Source organism: Apteryx mantelli, chromosome 2 (assembly GCF_036417845.1).
Source record: "Apteryx mantelli isolate bAptMan1 chromosome 2, bAptMan1.hap1, whole genome shotgun sequence".
Lineage (NCBI taxonomy): Eukaryota > Metazoa > Chordata > Aves > Apterygiformes > Apterygidae > Apteryx > Apteryx mantelli.
The window spans coordinates 19,151,528-19,172,040 of NC_089979.1; the positions used below are offsets into that span (position 1 = coordinate 19,151,528).

At 43.3% G+C, this 20,513-nt stretch overlaps 1 protein-coding gene across 1 annotated transcript; it reads left to right on the top strand.

Moving 5' to 3' along the window:
- The first annotated feature begins 247 nt into the window (after nt 1-247).
- Nucleotides 248-11,175, top strand: KCNV1 (potassium voltage-gated channel modifier subfamily V member 1). Its single transcript, XM_067292284.1, has 4 exons — nt 248-295; nt 1,793-2,305; nt 4,170-4,696; nt 10,664-11,175. Exons 2-4 carry the CDS (start codon nt 1,824-1,826, stop codon nt 11,173-11,175), a joined length of 1,521 nt encoding a protein of 506 aa, XP_067148385.1. The 5' UTR covers nt 248-295; nt 1,793-1,823.
- The last annotated feature ends 9,338 nt before the right edge of the window (nt 11,176-20,513 follow it).

Consider the following 20,513-nt stretch of genomic DNA (forward strand, 5'->3'; position numbering starts at 1 on the left):
GGCTCACGCTGCCGCGCCGCGGCTGCTCGGTGCCCGCCCGCGGGGGCAGCCGCCTCGCCGGGCCGGGCCGGGCCGGGCCGGGGCGGCGCGGCCCCGGCGGGGGACGCGCAGTGGAGGGCGGCGGCGCGGGCGCGGCCGCCGCCGCGCAGCGAGCGCGCAGCCCCCGCGCTCCCGCCTGCGCTCCCGCCGCCGCGCATGACCCGCCGTGGAGGCGCTCTGGCGCTGCCCAGAAGTTTGGAGCCGGGGCAGCGGGAGGCTCCGAGGGGGCGGCGGGAGCCGGCGGGCGCAGCGGCAGGTAAGGCGCGGCGCTCCGCTCCGCTCCGCGGCGGCTCCCCGCGCTCCGCGGCGGGCCCGGGCCGGGGGAGGCGGCGGCGCCGCGGCGGTGCCGCTTGGCGAGCGGCTCGCGGCGAAGTGCGAGGGCGGCGGCCGCCGCTGCCCGCCGGGCCGCAGCGCGGGGCGTCCCGGGGCCGGCACCGCTGCTGGCCCGGCGGGGGCGGGCTGCGGGGCGGGGGGAGGAGGGCGCCGGCGGCAGGTTACGGGTCTCGGGAGGAGGGGTCTGTGGGGCAGGTGGAGGGGCTCGGGAGGAGGGGGCTGTGGGGCAGGTGGAGGGGCAGGTGGAGGGGCTCGGGAGGAGGGGGCTGTGGGGCAGGTGGAGGGGCAGGTGGAGGGGCTCGGGAGGAGGGGGCTGTGGGGCAGGTGGAGGGGCAGGTGGAGGGGCTCGGGAGGAGGGGGCTGTGGGGCAGGTGGAGGGGCAGGTGGAGGGGCTCGGGAGGAGGGGGCTGTGGGGCAGGTGGAGGGGCAGGTGGAGGGGCTCGGGAGGAGGGGGCTGTGGGGCAGGTGGAGGGGCAGGTGGAGGGGCTCGGGAGGAGGGGGCTGTGGGGCAGGTGGAGGGGCAGGTGGAGGGGCTCGGGAGGAGGGGGCTGTGGGGCAGGTGGAGGGGCAGGTGGAGGGGCTCGGGAGGAGGGGGCTGTGGGGCAGGTGGAGGGGCAGGTGGAGGGGCTCGGGAGGAGGGGGCTGTGGGGCAGGTGGAGGGGCAGGTGGAGGGGCTCGGGAGGAGGGGGCTGTGGGGCAGGTGGAGGGGCAGGTGGAGGGGCTCGGGAGGAGGGGGCTGTGGGGCAGGTGGAGGGGCAGGCTGCAGAGTGGAGGAGAGAGGGCACTGGGGGACTGGCAGAGGAGAAGCATGTGGGGCAGGTGGAGGGTGCCTACCATGGGGCCGGAGGAGGAGGCCACTGTGGGGCAGGTGGGGGCAGGCTGTGGGGCACGGCGGCGGGTGACCAACTTAAGGGTGGGAGGACTGTGCCATGCGAGTGAGGGGCACCACTGCTGCTTGGTGCAGCACCTCACCCACCTGCTGTCGAATGGCTTTAGGGCCCGATTCAGGGACCATCCTGCAGCCAGCATTGCGTTTGATTGTATTTCATTCACACTTGGCTCCATCAGGCACTCGATCAAGCTGTTAGAGATTAATGCTGAAGTGGAAGGGGCCTTGCGGGTTGTCGCTGACAGATGGTGCCAGGCACTTCCAGTTGTCCAGAGGTGTGGAGAGGGCGAGGTGAAATTGTCTCAGGTATCATTATTACCTCTTTATCATCACAGGTGTAGATAGTATTGAGCTGTTCAGCACCCTGTTTAATCTCTGTCTCAGATGGAGACATCACTTGGAGGGAATGGGGACAGTGATATGCCCCTGGGACAGTAAGGAAGGCATCTGAAAGTAGCACACTCATAAACTGGCCCAGCCCACCCCCAGCAGGGCTATATTCTCTGCAACTCTGTTGTGTTTTCAATCCAGGAGAGTGTGGGCTGCTGCTGGCAGCTACAGGATGAAGTCGCCTCCCTGCTGCATGTCTCTTTCTTCCCAAGCATCCCTGGAGGAACAAGGGAATAGCACGTCCCTGGGCTCCCTGGACTCCAGTGTTTTCTCCAGTGAGGAAGAGCAGGGGCCCTTGCTTCAGAAGGTCATTCCCTCCTTGGACTGCTTTACTATCAATGTAGGAGGCAGCCGCTTTGTGATGTCCCAGCAAACTTTGTCTTGCTACCCTGACACCCGTCTTGGCAAACTGGCCGTAGTGGTCTCTGCTGCCCGGGATGTGGCCTCTGGCCTTCTCGAGCTTTGTGACGATGCCAACCTAGTGGAGAATGAATATTTCTTTGACCGGAGCTCACAGGCATTTCACTACATCCTGAATTACTACCAGACAGGGAGACTGCATGTGATGGAGCAGCTCTGTGCACTCTCCTTCCTGCAAGAGATCCAGTACTGGGGGCTGGATGAGCTCAGCATCGATTCCTGCTGCCGAGACCGGTGAGTTCTGGGAAAAGAAGTGCGGGAGTGTGGGCTGGATGAGCTCAGTGGTGACTGTTCTTGCAAGGACAGACAGGTGAGAGATCCAGCAGCGTGGGGAAGGTGAGGTGACGGAGCATTAGGAAAAGAAAGAGGTGTAATGCCCAACACTGGATGAATTCAGCACTGAAATCCTACTTTAGAGGTGGATGGGCATAGGAAACAGGAGGAAGTGTGCTGGGTGAAATCACTATTGACCTTTATTTACTGTGAGGGACAAGTTAACAGTCGGGGCAAGATGGTGAGAGCCTGGCAGGAGCAGGGTCTGTATCCACCTGCACCACCTTCAGACTGGTACTGGAAGCTCAAAATGGAAAGGGACATTGCCAGAGATGAGAAGGGTTGTGAAAGCAGGGGTGTCCTTGCAGTGTCATCCAGCTTTGGGTAGTATTAGGCAGAGGGGATTGGATGTGGAGTCAGGCCTGGAGCCACTAGGGTTTGAAGCCTCCCCACCCCACACTTGCCCTTCTGGAGGATCTTCAGGTCCCAGCTGGGGAGGCAGAAGGGGGGTGGTCACCTGCCAGGCTGCATGTGGGTGGCATGGCTCCAGGAGGAGCCAACAGCCCTGATGGGAAGTATCGCACATGGATGTAGCAGCTTACAGGGAGGGGGCAGCAGCAGCGGGAACATAGCTCACTGGAGACAAATTGTAACAGGCAGCTCAGAAAAGAGAGGGGTTTGATTGAACCACCCCCAGGATGTTTTTGCTAATTCTATTTGCAGTTAATATTTTTTTTTCTTCCCTCTGCCTCCTTTTTAGTATTACTGGTTTATTTGTTAGTATTGAGGAAATGAATTCTCCAAAGAGTATGAATGCTATTTATCTAGAGCACCTGTGTCAAAATCATTAAAGGGAAACAAACAAGCCCACAAAAGGGTGGCAGACATATCCTACCCCAGTATGGTCTAGTTATGCAGCTGAGAGAGCTGGATCCTAGTTCTGATCCCTTTCTTTCATCCCCTGTGGGTGTAACTGAAAGCTCCTACTTCTTTGGTGGTATAATTTGCTACACACCTTTCCAACATATGCAAGGGTAAACGTGCATCAAATCAAGGCAAAATTGCCTAGCCCCTTGGTCTAAGGCTTGACATCTGCAGCAGTCAAGAAACATACATATATAAAAAAAGGATTTTTTTCACTGTACTTTAGGAATGTCCTTGTTTCATGAAACCGTTCCATAAATATATCCTTGCTCTAACAAAGCACTTAGCTATGCATTTACAATCTGAAGTATTTACTCAGGAAAGATGTTTGCACACTTTGTGTGAGGATCTAAATATTTGAAGAAAGTAAGATAACATGTTTTGTCATCTTAGCATGTATTGATCAGTACTTCATACATAAACTGCATAGCTTTTATTATGCCTTCCCTTTTAGTGTTGCAGATATGCATCAATATAATAAAAATGCAATATATTTCATAAAATTGAGGACAATTTAGAAACATAGAGTCTCGTTATGCCAGAATTCCTTACAAGAATACATTAGTCATGCACCTAATCCTACTGTAGTCAACACTGCTCATATGAATAACGCCCTACCAGAATAAATGCAGATTATATCTTTGGTCTGGTCTAATTTTATAGAAATACTCTGTGCATACAAACTGTCACTGATATGAAGTGGAGGAATAGGAACATTGAGTCAGTGGGAACATACTATAGGGTCTCAGATAAATAAAATGCTCAACCACATGCTTGACATCAGGGTTTTCTGAGTTCATTTAAGGTGCACTTTCATGTGTGTTCTTACACCTCACATGGTAGAGGATAAGAAAAAATGTCATGTCAGTACTAAAAATCTCTTTGGGGGGTTCCTGGACAGGTACTTCAGGAGGAAGGAGCTGAGTGAAGCCTTAGACATCAAGAAAGATGCAGAAGAACTGGATGCCCAAGATGAAGAAGAGGACTTTTCTGGTAGCCTCTGTCCTAATATCAGACAGAAGCTTTGGGAAGTTTTGGAAAAGCCTGGCTCTTCTACAGCAGCCAGGACTTTCGGGACTCTATCCATGGCTTTTGTTGTTGTGTCCATTGCCAACATGGCTTTGATTTCAGTAGAGCTAAGCTGGCTGGCACCACCACTACTGGATGCCCTAGAGTACCTGTGCATTGCATGGTTCACTGTGGAGTTTGTTCTGAGATTCCTATGTACACGGGATCGGTGTCGCTTCCTGAGGAGTGTGGCAAACATCATAGACCTCCTTGCTATTTTACCTTTCTACATCACCCTGCTAGTAGAGAGTTTGTGTGGTGGGGAGAGCTCTCAAGAACTGGAAAATGTGGGGCGCATTGTCCAAGTGCTGAGACTGCTCAGAGCCCTGCGGATGTTGAAGCTGGGAAGACATTCAACAGGTACTTTCAGCCATGGCAGTGATACTTCTAGTTGTTGCTACCTATAACAGATGTCCATGAGTCAAGTCCCCAATTTTGTGTGTATTTCTGCCTAACCAATTTATGCAATCTAATGTTAACAATAATGTCTTGTAAAAATTTTATTTTTGGACATCAATAATTGAATGGCAGTGGAGAATTTCTCCATTAACTTTTAGTTCTCCATAAAGCCAGTGTATATTCTTTGCACAGAGCACTTACAAAAACAGACTCCAAAGTTGCACACTTTAAATCGTTCACCAGTGTTTTATTTACAAATCTGTATTTGAGTTGACTCAGTTAGGAAGGAAACATGGGAAGAAACAATAAGTGACTGTTGTCCCACACTTTTTATATGGTCAAAAGTCCACTGTTGACTGCTTATACTTACCTAGCACAGTGTGTTTCATTAAAAGAGTGTGCAAAGAAGTATTTCATGATTTTTGTCTACATCTTAGACCCCCAAAAGAATAAGACTCTAATGGATAGAGAATGTTCCAAGAAATTTGTTTAAATTAAATCATACCGACCAAAGGATTGATGGCCTTTCTGGCCATCTTAAACACATTGATATCTGTATTATATGTTGAGGACAGCTGGGAGCTGCTCACTGAATTGGACTTACCTGCAGCACAGACTAGAAGTGCTAATCAGAGTTCACCCGTCGGTAAGCGTGGGGCCCTTTGTGTCCGACTGCTCCCCACAGGTCAGGAGATGGATGGAAAGTGGAGTGCATTTCGGAGCGAGAACACTGCCATTTACTCCCTTGGAGTAGTGTAGGGAAGACATAAAAGGTGACATGTTCAAGTGAGAATTTATCAGAGGAAGTTGGAAAGGGTTAGTTTCCCCTCCCCTTTTTATTACTACCTCATGTTGTGTGTATACCTGGCTATATGACACAATATCAGCCATAATCCCCCAACACCTGTCCATCCTGTGATGTTATCCAGTGCTTGGCATTTTCAAAATGTCTTAGTTATGTTCCCATTTAAATTGGTGCTGACTATGGCACTGCATTTGGCAGGAGAAAAGTTCAGCTTTGAAGAATCAGAGCCATAAGAGTAAATCATGGTCTCTGTCCTGTCCAGTAATATTAGCCTGTTCTGAAGATGGTGATGATCTCTCTTACATGGCATTCAATGCAGTGTTTCCAGGGTTCTCTGGCATGAAGAGAATGGGGTGATGCTTCTCCATTTTGTGGAGGACGCTCTCCACCATCTTTGTGAACTGGCCCCACCCAGGTGGCCTGTATAGTATGAGACAGCAGCATGTGTCTCTCTATTTTTGTTCCACTGAAGTGAGGTGAACCCACATACCAATGGCAGGGAGTAGCTTTAAGGCTCCCAAGAATAATGATAGTGGTTTAGGAGGTGTCTTATCATACTCCCCTACTGCAAATTATGTCTATTTTGGTGCATAACTGTTCCTTAGCAAGCAGTTGAAAGACGGCTAATATGATCCAGTCTGTCAATGAGTTTTTTTGCTTCATTATAATTTTATTACAGTAGACACTGAAAACAGTTGCTTTGCAAGAGGCCCTGCCACCCACTTTTTACAATAGCTATTAACAATAATTTGTTAACAGTTGTTGACAGCTGTTAACATCAGGTGTACTAACTTTCAAATATAGTCCAGACTTTTATATCTATTTATTTCTAAAGTTAAATTCATTAAAATATTACCACATCAGTTTGTATCATAATATTGAGTGCCATAAAGAGTTTAGTAATTTAATTGTCATGTTAGGTTAAAAGAAATTATTTAATTCCTTCAAAATCCAGTTTCCTAATCTGTGAGTGAACTTCCATCTTTACACTGGAACTAAAAATACCAGTTTTAACATACAAAATTATAAGCAACTAGAGTATCTGTTTAAGCAACTCAGAACAGCTTTACTATCACTGTCCTTGCTTCTTTCATAGTTCAGGGTTGCTAGTCACTTAGGCTTAGAACACTAAATCAAATCTGGCAGTTTCTGTATCATTTAACTGTAGAAAGTCACAGTCTCAATCTTCTCGCAGAGCAGGTGCTGCTACTAAGAAAAAATTTAATCATAGCGATTAAAAATAGAAAAATACACTAACAGATCTGAAGCCTGGTTTCTGACTGTTAGAAGTATGTAGTAGAAGACAGTTTTGATAATACAGTTCTAAACATCCTTAACTATAGTTGCTAATATAAGATGAATCTTCCTAATTACCATACACAGCGAGCATCCTGCTTAAACACACATAGGCAGTCTTGGTAGATCTCAGGGGTCTGGGGTGGGATTCACACCTCTGCTGCTGTCTTGCCTTAGCTCTGGCAACTTAAAACTTCCTCCCAGTGAAGCCTCTCTCTGGCTCCTGCACTGTCAGACCAGACAAAGCTTTATGCGTTGCTCACCAGTTTTGTGTGGCAAAAGGGGCATGAGAGCAGAAGAGAGAAGAAAAGCTACAGCATTGAGCATCTGTCAGAAAATATGTGGCTGCAGCCAGCAACCTATCACCGAGGCCTCATGTGCTGGCCACTTAAAGACAGAGACATGGCCAGGCACAAGCAGGACATTGTCTCTATAATACTGTGCAGACCTGCAGCAAAGCTGGGATCCTAACAGGAGCCTGGTTCTGCTGTTAAAGATAAAAATGGGTTAGGAAAAATAATCAAGTCTATTCTTTTTCCTTTATTTTTAACAAAATGGCAGATTTCCTGGGGAAGAGACAAAGAAATAGAAGATTCATTTCTACCCCTTTGAAAGCTGAGCTCAGCTAACAGGAGGGTACAGAGATACTTGGGCTACATTGGAGTGAATGTTAATTATTTATCCAAAGTGCTATAGTTTGTCAAGGAACGACCAAAAAATTAGCAGTATCCCTATCTAGAAACTCTGTAGCTAGAGAGTGAGAAGACTCTTCTGAGACAGTGAAATAGTGGATTTGAATGGCTGCAGGAATAGGTGAACCTGCATTTTTTGCATTCTCTGATGCTCCTCATCTATTGCCTTCCCTCTATGGCCATGTTTTGTGTGACGCCGTGCTGGTCCTTCTCTGGGATGCGTTTGTAGAGTGACTCCTTGAGAAGTAGGAGGTGAGCACCTGCCTTGTGATGGCAATGGGACATATGTCTGAGAGAAGACTGTAGTGTTTGTCAGGATGAGGTGCCTCTGTATACGTAAAAAAGCAAAACTTCAGCACTTTCAGGATTTTAATGGCAAAAGTTGAGAAAGCCTGTGGACTTTTTCTTGCCTTCAGGGCCAGGTTGCCTCTGATCTGGATTGAAGTGCTGGGTCTAAACTGAAGTTCCTGAAAACCAGTCCTGTATTTTCAACTCCCTTTGGGCAATAGAGAGATGGAAGTCGATCAGCATAGCAGGAATCCTTCGCCTTCCTCCCGTGTAAGCCTGCAGGTCCCAGGGCTGGGGCTGCACGCCTGCATCACGCTGGTGCCACGCTGGCACTGTTATGGCTGTGGCCTTTGCACTTTGTGTACCAGCACGAGTTCTTACAGCTCCTGGCAGGGAGGTCTCAGAGGAAGTCGTCAGGCTTGCTGAGGTGTCCATGCTGGAACAGCCCTAGTCTGGCTGGTTGCTAGGGTTCAGACACATCACTTTAAAAAGTTATAATACAGGATTATTCTTTTGAAGAATTACACCATCAACCCTGATTCCTGCTTAGAATGTGCTGTATAGTCCAATGAGTTGGTTGATAAGTTCATCTGAAGAAGTCTCCTGACTTTATCTGAAGACATTAAGAGATGTAGAACCACCACTTCACTGATAATTCATTCTAGTCATTTCTCACCCTCACCACAAGTTTTTATTTTGAATTTTTTGAACTTCAAGATCCAGGCATTGTTTCTTCCTTTGACTTTAGCAAATTTAAGAGCTCTTTAGTAACTTTTTTTCTGATAACCAAGATAGTGCTTTAGTACCTGTTTTTCTTTTTAATAACTGAGGCAGCTTGAGCTATGTTTTTCCAGACACTGAATCATTTTTATTATACTTTTCTGCACCTTCTCCTGTTTTTCAGTATCTTTCTTTGATAAAGATAATTTCAGACTCCTTAGCAGTCAGAATAATTAATTATTGGAAAAATATTTTACTGAAGATTTCATCAATGCAGTGCAAAGAGGTAGCAGTCACTGTCCTGTTTCTCTTTATCCCTCCTTATGCCCTGTTCCTCTCTCTTCCTTTCCTGGTTTATGTGAAAGTTGCAGTTTTTCACTTTCTCTCAGGGTCCATCACAAGACGCAAACCCTGTTTTTTATAGTACTCATTTATGCTTTAAAGAGAAGTGGTACCAACAATTTTAAATTGGAACCCCTTGCTCATAGATCACTTGAAAGGACTTCTACCTTGTTCAATACTAAGTTTTGCAGGGCAGTGGATGATATTGATTTCCTTGGAGTATGAGAGCTGTTTGATCTGGTTCCTTAAAATTGTCATATACACAGCTTTCACACTGCTTTAATCTTAGCCAGACAGTGTATTTTCATAATGTGGAGGCAGTTGTATTAATAGGAAAAAAGATTACATTGATATGTCTTATTCCCCTTGTGTTGCAAAATTAAACTGTTTCATTGTAATAAACATCGTAACCAACAGGCCATAGTTTCAGTAATATAAAACCTGGATGTGATTAAGCTCTTAACTGGAGTGGGTAGAAGAAAATACAAAAAAAGAAACATTCTCTACAAACTCTAGTAGATAATTCCACTCTTTGCTGTACATACACAAAACCTTTAAAACCCTTTAGAGCTGAAGGGGAAAAGAAATAGAGCCAAAAGGAAGAAGAAAATTTTAATTTATTTTAGTCTGAGATTATGGAAGGTAAGGCACATCAGCTTGCTAATTACTCCAATGGGCATATGAAGTCTGCAAGCAGAAGCAGAGGTCCGCCAAGCTATTTTGCAAACGCTCGTTGAGGTGGAAGGGTACACCATGGAGGGTAATTTGTAAGCATTGTATTTTTTTCCTTCCATAAAGAAAACATTTTTAAAGAATAAGATTTAAAAAAATCCAAAATCACTTGTGATTCAAAAGATAATCTCAGTCTGCCATGTATCTCAGCAGAGCTGATGCCCTGTTATCTTCCTCCTCTGTTTATGTGTACAGCATTCATCCATTGCACTGTTACAGATTTACTTCCCTGCTTTGTTTGCCCACAGTCTAGCTTGAGGCAGCAGCTCTAAAAAGAGCACGGAAGGTTGTGGGGAACAGTCAGCTGAGCATGAACTCCTTGCCCAGCTCAGGGGCGATGGGACTGATGCAGGACATCAGGGAGTTTACAATCCCTTGTTTGAATTGGGAGCTGCTGTCACCTCCAGTTTTGGCACAAGTGCAGCTGCTGCTGAAATATGGTGCCTGTTTTGATGTCTACAGTTAAAGAAAGATATCATAGGTTGGGGGAGAGGTTCAAAGAGAGTCTGTGAGAACTATAAAAGGATTGAAAACTGTCGTTAGCAGACAACAAGGGACTGGGTGACTGAATTGACTCTAAGCACCCACCTGGGAACAGAAATTTGAGGACAGAGGGCTCCTAAGTCCAAGAAAAAATTGACAATGGCTGGGAAATAGGAGCTTGTCACATTCAGACAGGAAATAAGGAGCAGATGTTTTCAGTGTGTTTTTAAATGGATAATTTTAAGTATAAGTTAATTTTAAAATCAAGTTTAGATAGTTTTTCTAAATCGTATGCTGCCATTCAAACAGTAATCAATGAGGAGAATTCCCGTGCTCTGTGTTATGGATACTCAGATGATGTCAGTGGTTCAATCTAACATTTTAATCTGTTTCTTTTTAAATCACATTTTCCCAATAGCGGGAAAGACCAGCACCCCTTTTTCTTAAGGTGTGTTTACTAGTGGCCAAAGCAAAAGCATAAGGCAGTCAGCTTTCAAATAAGAGATGTTTCGCCAAGGTATAAAGATGGCTACATGAATCAACCTATTGACAGCATTTCTTGTCTTTCAGGCTTGCGATCTCTTGGAATGACTATTGCACAGTGCTACGAGGAGGTTGGCCTTTTGCTGCTTTTCCTCTCTGTAGGAATCTCTATATTTTCCACTGTGGAGTACTTTGTTGAGCAAGGAGTGCCAGGCACAACTTTCACAAGCGTACCTGGCGCTTGGTGGTGGGCAACAACTTCCATGACAACTGTTGGTTACGGTGACATTCGACCAGACACTACCATTGGTAAGGTAGTGGCCTTTATGTGTATACTATCAGGAATACTAGTTTTGGCTTTGCCAATAGCTATAATAAATGACCGTTTTTCTGCTTGTTATTTTACACTGAAGATAAAAGAAGCTGCTCTTCGGCAGCGTGAAGCTTTAAAGAAACTCACAAAGAACTCATCCAGTGACTCGAATATCAATGTTAATTTGCGAGACGTATATGCACGCAGTGTCATGGATATGTTACGGTTAAAAAGCAGAGAGAGAGCAAGTACAAGGAGCAGTGGAGGAGATGATTTTTGGTTTTGACTTTAGGTTATTTAGCCTTGTATAGCAAATAGACTACTTTGAAAACGTAGTATTAAGCATCTCTTTTTTTTATTATTATTCACCACGTAGTGTATTTGCTTTTCAAGCTGGAGTTTTACTTACTTGGACAGACTGAGACAACCAATATATACAAAAGGCAGAATTCAAAATATGGAAGCTCTGAAGGGGCTCTGAAACCTGCAGGGTTGTCTATGGATTTTATGTTCTTGCAAATGTGTGCTAATAAAATCTTAGCCAAAATTGTGATGGTGTTTTGAATTTTAAAGAACTATAAGATTTGTATTTGCAAGGGGAAAATGAAAGTTAAAGAGATTAAGAAAAATCTAAAAAACAATCTAAGGGAGTAAAATGTTGAATACATTTATGATGACTTTCCTATTATGAGACTCATCTTGGCCCCCTTGCTTATCCATCTTCTGCATTTGCACGAAAAAAAGGATTGCTGCAACCTGGGGCAGAATTTCCTCATTTCAAGAGAAGCAAAGGCACATGGTGGGTATCAGAAGATGGGTGAAAGTATTAAGCAGATGCAAGATCTGCAGCAAAGTCTAAAAATAGTCATGATATAGGTGCCATAATTCAGAGCATCCTCTGGAATTACTCTAGAAGTTGCAGCAACTAATACCACCTTTGCAGCATAAAAGTCATTTACAGACTAAATTTGACCCACACCCTCTCCTCATGTTTTGATTCCCATAACTTATTTGTCGTGCCCTCAATTTTAGAGCATTTTGAATTTAAAATCTCACCTTTAGAATGTGCAATATCAATAATGATAGAGAAGAAAAAATTGTTAAGTAACTTTGTGCTTAAGAAAAGTCATTGGTGGATATCAGAAGAAGCAGAAATAGTGAAAGATAACAGGCTACTAGTTTTTCTGTCTCCAGTGAAAATCAGTAGATATTCATTCTGAGTGATTTAAATAAATTAATAAATTAATAAATATTAATCTTTACTCAAGCATTATTAGAAAAATCCTTCATCAAAATCTTATGTTCCAAAGGAAAAAATGAGAAATGGTTGGACTAGACACTAAAGCTATTTCAGTAATTAAAGCCCCAAATTTAAACAATCAAAGCTGTTTTTGGTTAAGTTTCCCACCCCTCCCCTGTTCCCTGTTATTGTTCTTAGCAAATAAAGTTTTGCTTTAATCTAATTTCATCATCCTAGACTAAGACGTTGCCACAGTATACATATAATTCAATAGCAAATTAAAAATAAATGACCTCTTTAATTTCATGTTTCTTATTGGCAATATAAGCACAAGCATTATTTAGGTTTGACGTACAATTCAACATACTCACTAAAAGGAGACATCTGCTAAGACTAAATTATGTAATTTGATGAAGTATTTATTTATTTATTTATTTATTTATTTATTTAGAAGGCTTTAAGTTGCCTTTGAGAATATATGAATGGGTGAAAAAACCTGCTTGTAATAAACATTGAATAATACTTGATTTGAAACATTAGTGTGTTTTCCTTCCATTCACTATAAATGATATTGTAAACATAATACAGCAAGCAAAGTATTAAAAGTTTTCAGCCTGGATACAAACTGAGTAGACTTTCAGTATGAAACTTTTTCTGATTTGTCAACCGCTGTCAGTCAGCATTTGGATTTGGGAACAAAACAGCACCTGCAGCAGGCAGCTGGGTTGCGCAGAAGCCAAGGGAAACCATTAGAGACCAGAAGAGCTTGTCTTGCTCTCCCCAAAATTGTCTAGGCGTGAAAATTCGTAGATCAGTCGTATGGTCTGTGTTGCACAGAGATCAAACTACACTATCACAGAGTTTCCTTCTGTCCAAATGTTCTTTGAACCCATGACAAAACTCCCTTTGATGTCCAGGAGACAAAACAGATTCTACAGTGAAAGGTTTAGTGCAGCCAACTCTAGGTTACTATTTCATAGCTTCTCGGAGCAGGATGTCTCTCAGGCTGCACAAACTGTACAGGCTGTTTCTTGTTCAAAGGTCATTCTAATTATAGAGAATTAGGAAGAAGCTTTATTGTGGGAAGGCTGTTTTGTAATGTCTTTTGTACTTTCTTGTACAGCATCTGATGTCTGTTTGAAAAAGGAAATGCAGTTAGATAGATGACTGATTCTCTGTAGGGAAAGGCTGCTTTTATTGCAGCCTGTGCTTTTTATGAAGGACGCAAAGGAAAGAGAGAAATGTTCTGGGATGTATCAACTGATTTGCTCCTTTCACCAGTTCCAGAGATAAAGTTTCCTAGAAATGCCCATGGGGAAGTGTGGCTGAGAATTTATTCAGTAGTTGCTTAGGCTTCTATTTTCAGACCTCTTAATTTTAAATTCAAAGTCTCTCCAAGAAGTGTTTGTCAGTCATGTTGTTTATGAAGGACAGATCTCTCTTATTATGGGCTGAGACTAACAAAATTATTATGCAAATAAAGGTCAATTCTGAATTCAGCTCTTACAGACAGAAGGACCAGAGCGTTCATATTGAGCAACAAACAGTGCAGAACATTAAAACTACAAAATGTGAGGCTACATCGTGTACTTACCAGCATAGATTTGGAAAATAACTCAGTCACCAAATTAAAGATATTACTATGCTAACTTTAGAATATCACACTGAAGGTGAGTGAGAAACTATCTCTTGTCCTCATATCTGTTCTGCCATTACCATCCAGCAGCAGACATGGCAGAAAGGATCATGTGTTAGAACATCAGTAACATTGGTTGAAAATTCAGTGTTTTGGCTTAAACCATTAAGTACTCTTAAAAACTGTTATTGAAGGATAGATAGCTGCTAAACTGGTAAGCAGACCTGCACTAATCTTGATTTACTAGTAAAGGAAACAATAGTAGTCAAAATGTAGTATCATAGACTACAGTGTAGACTAATAATCTGAAAAATCTTGTTTGTCAATGCTCTGGGGTGTCACTGAGTTGAGGACAGTGTGGTCAACACCACCAGACCTTTATAAGTGTAGCTAAAATCTTTCTTTGTCTTTCTCAATGCTAAGAAGGCCAACAGCATGTTGGGCTACATTGAGCAGAGTGATACCAGCAGTCGAGGGAGGTGATCTTTCCCCTCTACTCAGCCCTGGTGAGGCCACATCTGGAGTACTGTGTCCAGTGCTGGGCTCCCCAGTACAAGAGAGACATGGACATACTGGAGCAAGTCCAGCAAAGGGCCACAAAGATGATGAAGGGCCTGGAGCATCTCTCATAGGAGGAGAGGCTGAGAGAGCTGGGATTGTTCAGCCTGCAGAAGAGAAGGCTGAGAGGGGATCTGATCAATGTGTAAATACCTGATGGGGGGGATAAAGAGTCAGAGCCAGACTCTGCTCAGTGGTGCCAGTGACAGGACAAGGGACAGTTGGCACAAATTGAAATACAGGAAATTCCTTTTAAACTTAAGAAAGACCTTTTTTAAAAAAAAAAAAACAAAAACTGTAAGGATGACTGAGCACTGGAAGAGGTTGCTCAGAGAGGCTGTGGACTCTCGGTCTTTGGAGATATTCAAAACCTGAGCGGACACAGTCCTGGGCCCCCTGCTGTAGCTGACCCGGCCTTGAGCTGGGGGGTTGGACCAGACAGTCTCCAGAGGTGCTTTCCTACCTCAGCTGTTCTCTGATTCTGTTATCTTTGTCCCAAAACTGATAACCCTAAAGATAACCCCCTGTTGTTAGTAAATCAATAAACAACTACAGTCTTGATTTGATATAAACCATATAAGTCAAGCAGTTTTTCCCTGCAACAGGATTTTCACTGGCTAACTCTGATCTTTTGAGATTGGCATGTGGCTAATCAAGTTAACCACAAAAATGAGCACACAGGAGAAAGTTATGAGGTCTTTTACAAGGTAATGCCAATTTTTTTCTGTTTTCTGACATAACTAAGTATTCTTATCTTATTATTATCCTGATAATGAATAACTTACACTTTTCTCATTTTGTATGATATTGTCCTCTCAAACCTCCATTGAGGTATACTTGCAACTCTACTATAAAATTTTCTGTTGAGATTCCCACCATCAAAAAAGCATCAGAGCAGCTGTTGCTGATGCAGCAATGCAATTTTCTATGCTCTTATCGCATAGGCTAACCGTAGAAAGGGTAGAGCAGTGCAGGCCTTAATCACACCTCTAACTGCAGAAGGGGGTCCTCCAGACCTCTGAGCACTTGTAAATGTCATTCACTGAAGATAAGGTCTACTAGAAAATGCAAACATCTCCATAAATAGTGAGCTAGACCTGATGAGCAGTCAGTTATTAAAGCCACTCCATCAGAAAACAGATTTTAATGAAAGACTAAGCTGAAGAATTCAGTTACTATTAACTTTCTTTTTTTTTGGCAATACATTAAATAGAATGTTTTCTGACAGACGTGTGACTGTGATGTGCAGGACTGGTGCTTCTGCTGGAGGATGGTGATGTCAGCAGGAGGGAAGACACAGCCCGTTCAGTGAAGGCCTCTCACATCTGGGCTAGGTGAACAGAAGTTGCTCCCCCTCTTTCTCAGATTCCCAGAAGTTGCCTGTGAGATGTATTTATAACTTCACAAAGGGAGAGGAACTAAGAACAGCCTGAAGTTAGTATGGTTCTTTAAAAAAGCTCCCTTGTCTATAGTTGTGTTTGTCTTAACAATGTTATGTTCAAAAGCCTATTATAATGTGTGAAAAATACTCTATAACAGCCTTTCAAAGTGAAATTATCTTCCTTATCAAATAAGGCAAGATTCCTACAGATGTAAGATTGCCTCTATTTATACCTAATTGTGTAAAGCTTTTAATAAAACTAGAGGTGTTTGTTTCTAAGGCATGAATTATGACTCTGTAAGCTTGTTAGTTAGTATATATTTTTTTCATTTCCAATAGCTTGACTCAGAAAGACAAGTTTATTTCCAAACTTTGTACAGTAGATATAAATCCTGGGAAATGCATGGAGCATGCTCTCTCTCTCTACCTAACATATGAACCAGTTTCTAAGGAGAACTTGGAAGAGAATTCATCAGGGCCCATTACAACTGCTACTGGAAGCAAGCATAATGAATTGACTGCTCCTAAAGAAATTTTTTTAAAGCAGCTGAAAACAACAACTGGCTTAAAAATGAACAATTAAAAGATAAATAATGATGTAATTCTTTACAGCTGGCCATGTATTTTAGCTCTGAATTGTAGCTCCCAGCCTGAGGTATGAAATACATTACGCAAACCAACCATATTGAATTATGGAAATATATTCTCAGATGAATATGTGTCTGCTTAAGAACTACTGTTCATTGAAGCAACATTCATAAAGTCATGGCTCTTTTATCCTAAATTAGCAACAACACTCAGCCATTAGAACATGACATTAGAAATTACCAGAGGTACAGGCTCCATGGGATCCCTCCATAGTTTTTGTGGTATGTGTTAGACGGTGCAGTGATAAAAGCTATTAGTATTAAAGCCCTAAACAGACAAGTTAAGCCATTATTAATGCTTAATATATGAAAAGAAAAATAATGCAAGTAGAACAGGAGAGAGAAAATTCTTAATTTAAAATAAGAAATCAACATTCTTCAGCTGAGATTTGCCAGTGACATTTTGTGACTGACCTTGTGTGTTTTACCTCTCCTAAGACAACGACAAGGAGTACACGTGGCTCAGTGCAGAGGAAGAATTTTTTTTCTGCTCATTAACTCACATGCATCATATGTCCATACCACAAATTAGATCACATATTAATTATTCATACCTCATGCTTAGCCATTTTGTACTGTATCAGCCACTGCTCCCCCGCCTCAAACCGTGCATGAGCACGTGGATTCATATTTGTATTGGTCTTCTGAGATGAACACTAAAAATGCTTTTGAAAGAGGTGAACTTAAAGGAATGAGAACAGATTTATTTAATTTAATATAATTTCCACTTCCTGCTGTTTGTATTTCTGCTGTCATTTCTTGTTTAACCCTCCCTTCCTAGCAGGAATTACTATACAACCAACAGAAGAATTGCCAATCACAGCCTGTCAGTGTAAACATGTAGACAAACATACCCCATAAACCTGTGTTCTGTTTTCTTATATTACAAACAAAACTGAAGTCAAGAGAAACAACATGGTGTTTCTCTCACAGCTGCAGGGACAGCGTAGATTATGAATCAGCAGACTACCCCAGTTTTCCAAGTTACTGGAGGCTGTACTTATAGCTGGTCAAAACCAACGCGTTGTGTAAAGCTTTTATTTCTATCACTGAAGAAATAAGACTTCAGTAACAGATAAGGAATACATTGTGAAAAAATACCTGTATTCTGGGTTTAGAGAATTTGTGTAATTGGTACTGCAAATAAGCCCGAGGCAAGATCCCATTGGGCAAGTGTTGCACTAAATTGAAACACAGTCCTTTCCTAAAGACTCTTCTACCCAAATAGACCTACACTCTATTTGACATTGTAAAGGAGGAAAGTTTTACCTGAAAGCCTTCATATGGATTTGTTGTAGAATTAATCTGACATGTTGACCTTGGCAAATCTACTGATTCAATGAAATTATACCAGGAGGAATTTGGCCCACTTTCCAGCCAACAGTCTTTGTAAGAGGCTTTGCTATACAAGAGCTGGCATGTGGTTCAGCCACAACAGGGACCACAACCAACATTCGAATTATGGCCTCCGTTATGCAGGCTGCTTCGTTACCTATGGAGATGAACCCAATTTGCTTGTGTCAAAGGCATTACAATGGAAATACTGGCAGACTGAGCTACCAAAATGCCTCTGGCTATCGTTATAATGTGGAGGTTGCATTATGCTGCAAATGCTCCATCAGCTGTCCAGCAGGAGACTTGATTAGAGCAGATGTGATGACACATAAGCCAAATAATACAAAAGGGGAAAGCTCTTATCCTCATCTGTCACCAGGATTTCAGCTTGGTTCAGAGCTTGTATGTTTCACATAGCAATTACTTAATATTTTGAGTTCAGCACTAGAGTAAGCAATATATTCAGTCCTTCTGTATCAAGAATGTTGCTTTCCTATGAGAATTCAGTGCCTGCAATAATCATCACTTGCATTCCTTACCACATATGTCATCACCAATTGCAGACCTGTCTCCACGTGGTGGATTGAGAAAGTTTCATTTACTAAGGATATGCTTCCATCAACGTTGCCTTTTGAGTTTCTTAGGAACAAGTGTGCTGTTCTCTCCTGCCTTGTTTCATATGCCTCAGATCAGAGCTACATTTGCCTGAGCGACGCAGTTCTGTAGCTGAATCATGTCAGAATGATGCAGTCTGCCAGTGCCAGCACTGCCCTGACAAAATTGCTAATGAGTTTTACTGGTAATAAGCAGGCAAACACAGCACACGTGCGGTAACAGAAGAGGAAGTTGCACAAGTTTCAGAAGCAGAAGGTGCCATGTGGGATGCAGTAAATCACAACTTTTTCCATGCACCTGCAACCCAAATCTAGTCTGTGAGGCAAAACCAGGTTGTCCTTATACGAGCCAGGGAGATACAGACTGGCAACATGAGCAGGCAGAAGGAGCAGCTCAGCACATCCTTAGCGTCCCCAGCTGTCTTTCCAACTGTTCCTAGTATTTTTCCCATCCATCCCCAAAAAGTTACAGAAGAGGCCTCAGTTGGCCTGTTCCACTTGGTAGGATGTGTTCAATGCCACTGAAATCACCCAGGGAACAAATGTGGTCTAGAATCTGAACGTGCCTTGTTAAATGATGCAGCATTACTCGCACATTCAGTTCTAGGCAGCACACTATGCTTTTTCCAGAGAGTTTAATTTTCTCACCTAGCCTTCATGTGCAGAGCTGTTCTATTAATGAGGTAAAATATAATTTTAGCAAAGATTCTAGCAAAGTAAAAACAGTTAGGAATCTAAGTAAGGCAGGCAAGCTGAAAATACATGATACTTTGCTAATTATAAAAATTATTAAGAGAAGAAGAAAATCTTAAAACTCTGAATTACAGTTTAAACCTGAGCGAAGAAAGGCAAACAAGTCAGAAACTAATACAAGCTAGAAGACCAATCCAGAGTATGAGATCCAGTTTCATATACTAAATATTTTTGTCTAGCATAAGGCATATCCAATGCAAACTATTAGCTCTTTTGAAATGTACCTTGTCCTATATTCTGTGCAGGGAATAGAAGTTCCTAATGAAGGGTTCCAGTTTACCAGGTTAGGTATGTAAATTCAGGCATTTAATATTTTTAATAGATCTGGGCAAGAGCTGTTTATCAGTATGGAGAAAAAACATTGTAGCTTGAATGTATACTTTCCTCTTGAAAACTGAACAGATACTAATCTTTGATGTGTAAAAAAAAAAATTTTTTTTTCCATTTTGGAATAAAGAGATCCAAAGCATTTGTTTAAAAAGCAAAACAGCTGAACACTCATAGTACTACCAGAAACAGGTTAATGCTCTGCCAGGTTCACCTCCTCCATTCCCACTCCGATGTACACAGAACAGGCTCTTTTCCAGGAAAAGGCTCCTGAACAACTTTGCAGACATTATAGAAAGAATATTTTAAGTATGTTGCAGCACACCTGGGACAAATTTTACCTGCAGGGCAAAGGCTAACTGTTACGTTTGCTTCAGACATCTGAGAATTGTTAATATCTGCAGTACAGTCCTGGTATCAAGATAAGGGGAGAGAGAGAAAAAGACAACAAATAATTATATTAGTGAATCGGCTGTTTTTTTTTCTGACACCCTCATGACACAGTACAAGCCAGACATAAAGGACAAGGAAGCCCTGGCACAATGGTTATTGTTTTTCTCCACTGGGCCAAATTCTCATCTCCAGCAACCAAACTAAGGGCAAGAATCATAGCATATGAAATAAATCTCACGTGTTTATCCAAGCTCTATGAAAAATGACAGACACATTCCTGTCCTGCCAAGGAAGAGGCCAGCAGCAGCCGGCGCTGCTGCCCAAATGGCTTTGGAGCAGCACTGACCCTCTGTGCGTGGCTAAGTCAACAGGTCTGCAGTGCCTGGCAGGCTGGCTGGCAGCAGGTTTATGTACCAGCCGCAGGGCAGTTTCAAAGCTGACACCCTCACCCCAGGCAGCGTCGGTCCCTGCCATGCTGAGGAAGGTGTCGTTGCTCATATGCCATTTGGTCGCTAACTCCACAAAGTGTGTGAATCCCTACTAACTGGAGTTTCTGGAGTCACACCAAACCTGGGCTCGAGGAGAGCCGCCAGGGAGGTTGTCGCGGGCACACTCGTGGCATCCCAGGACTGCTCCCATGCAGCTGCCCTGCATGAGGGGGACCTGTGCAACTGGGAGGCAGCAGCAGCCATGCCAGCTGCTGTCAGATTGAGCTTTTTTTTTTTTGCTTTTTTTTTTTT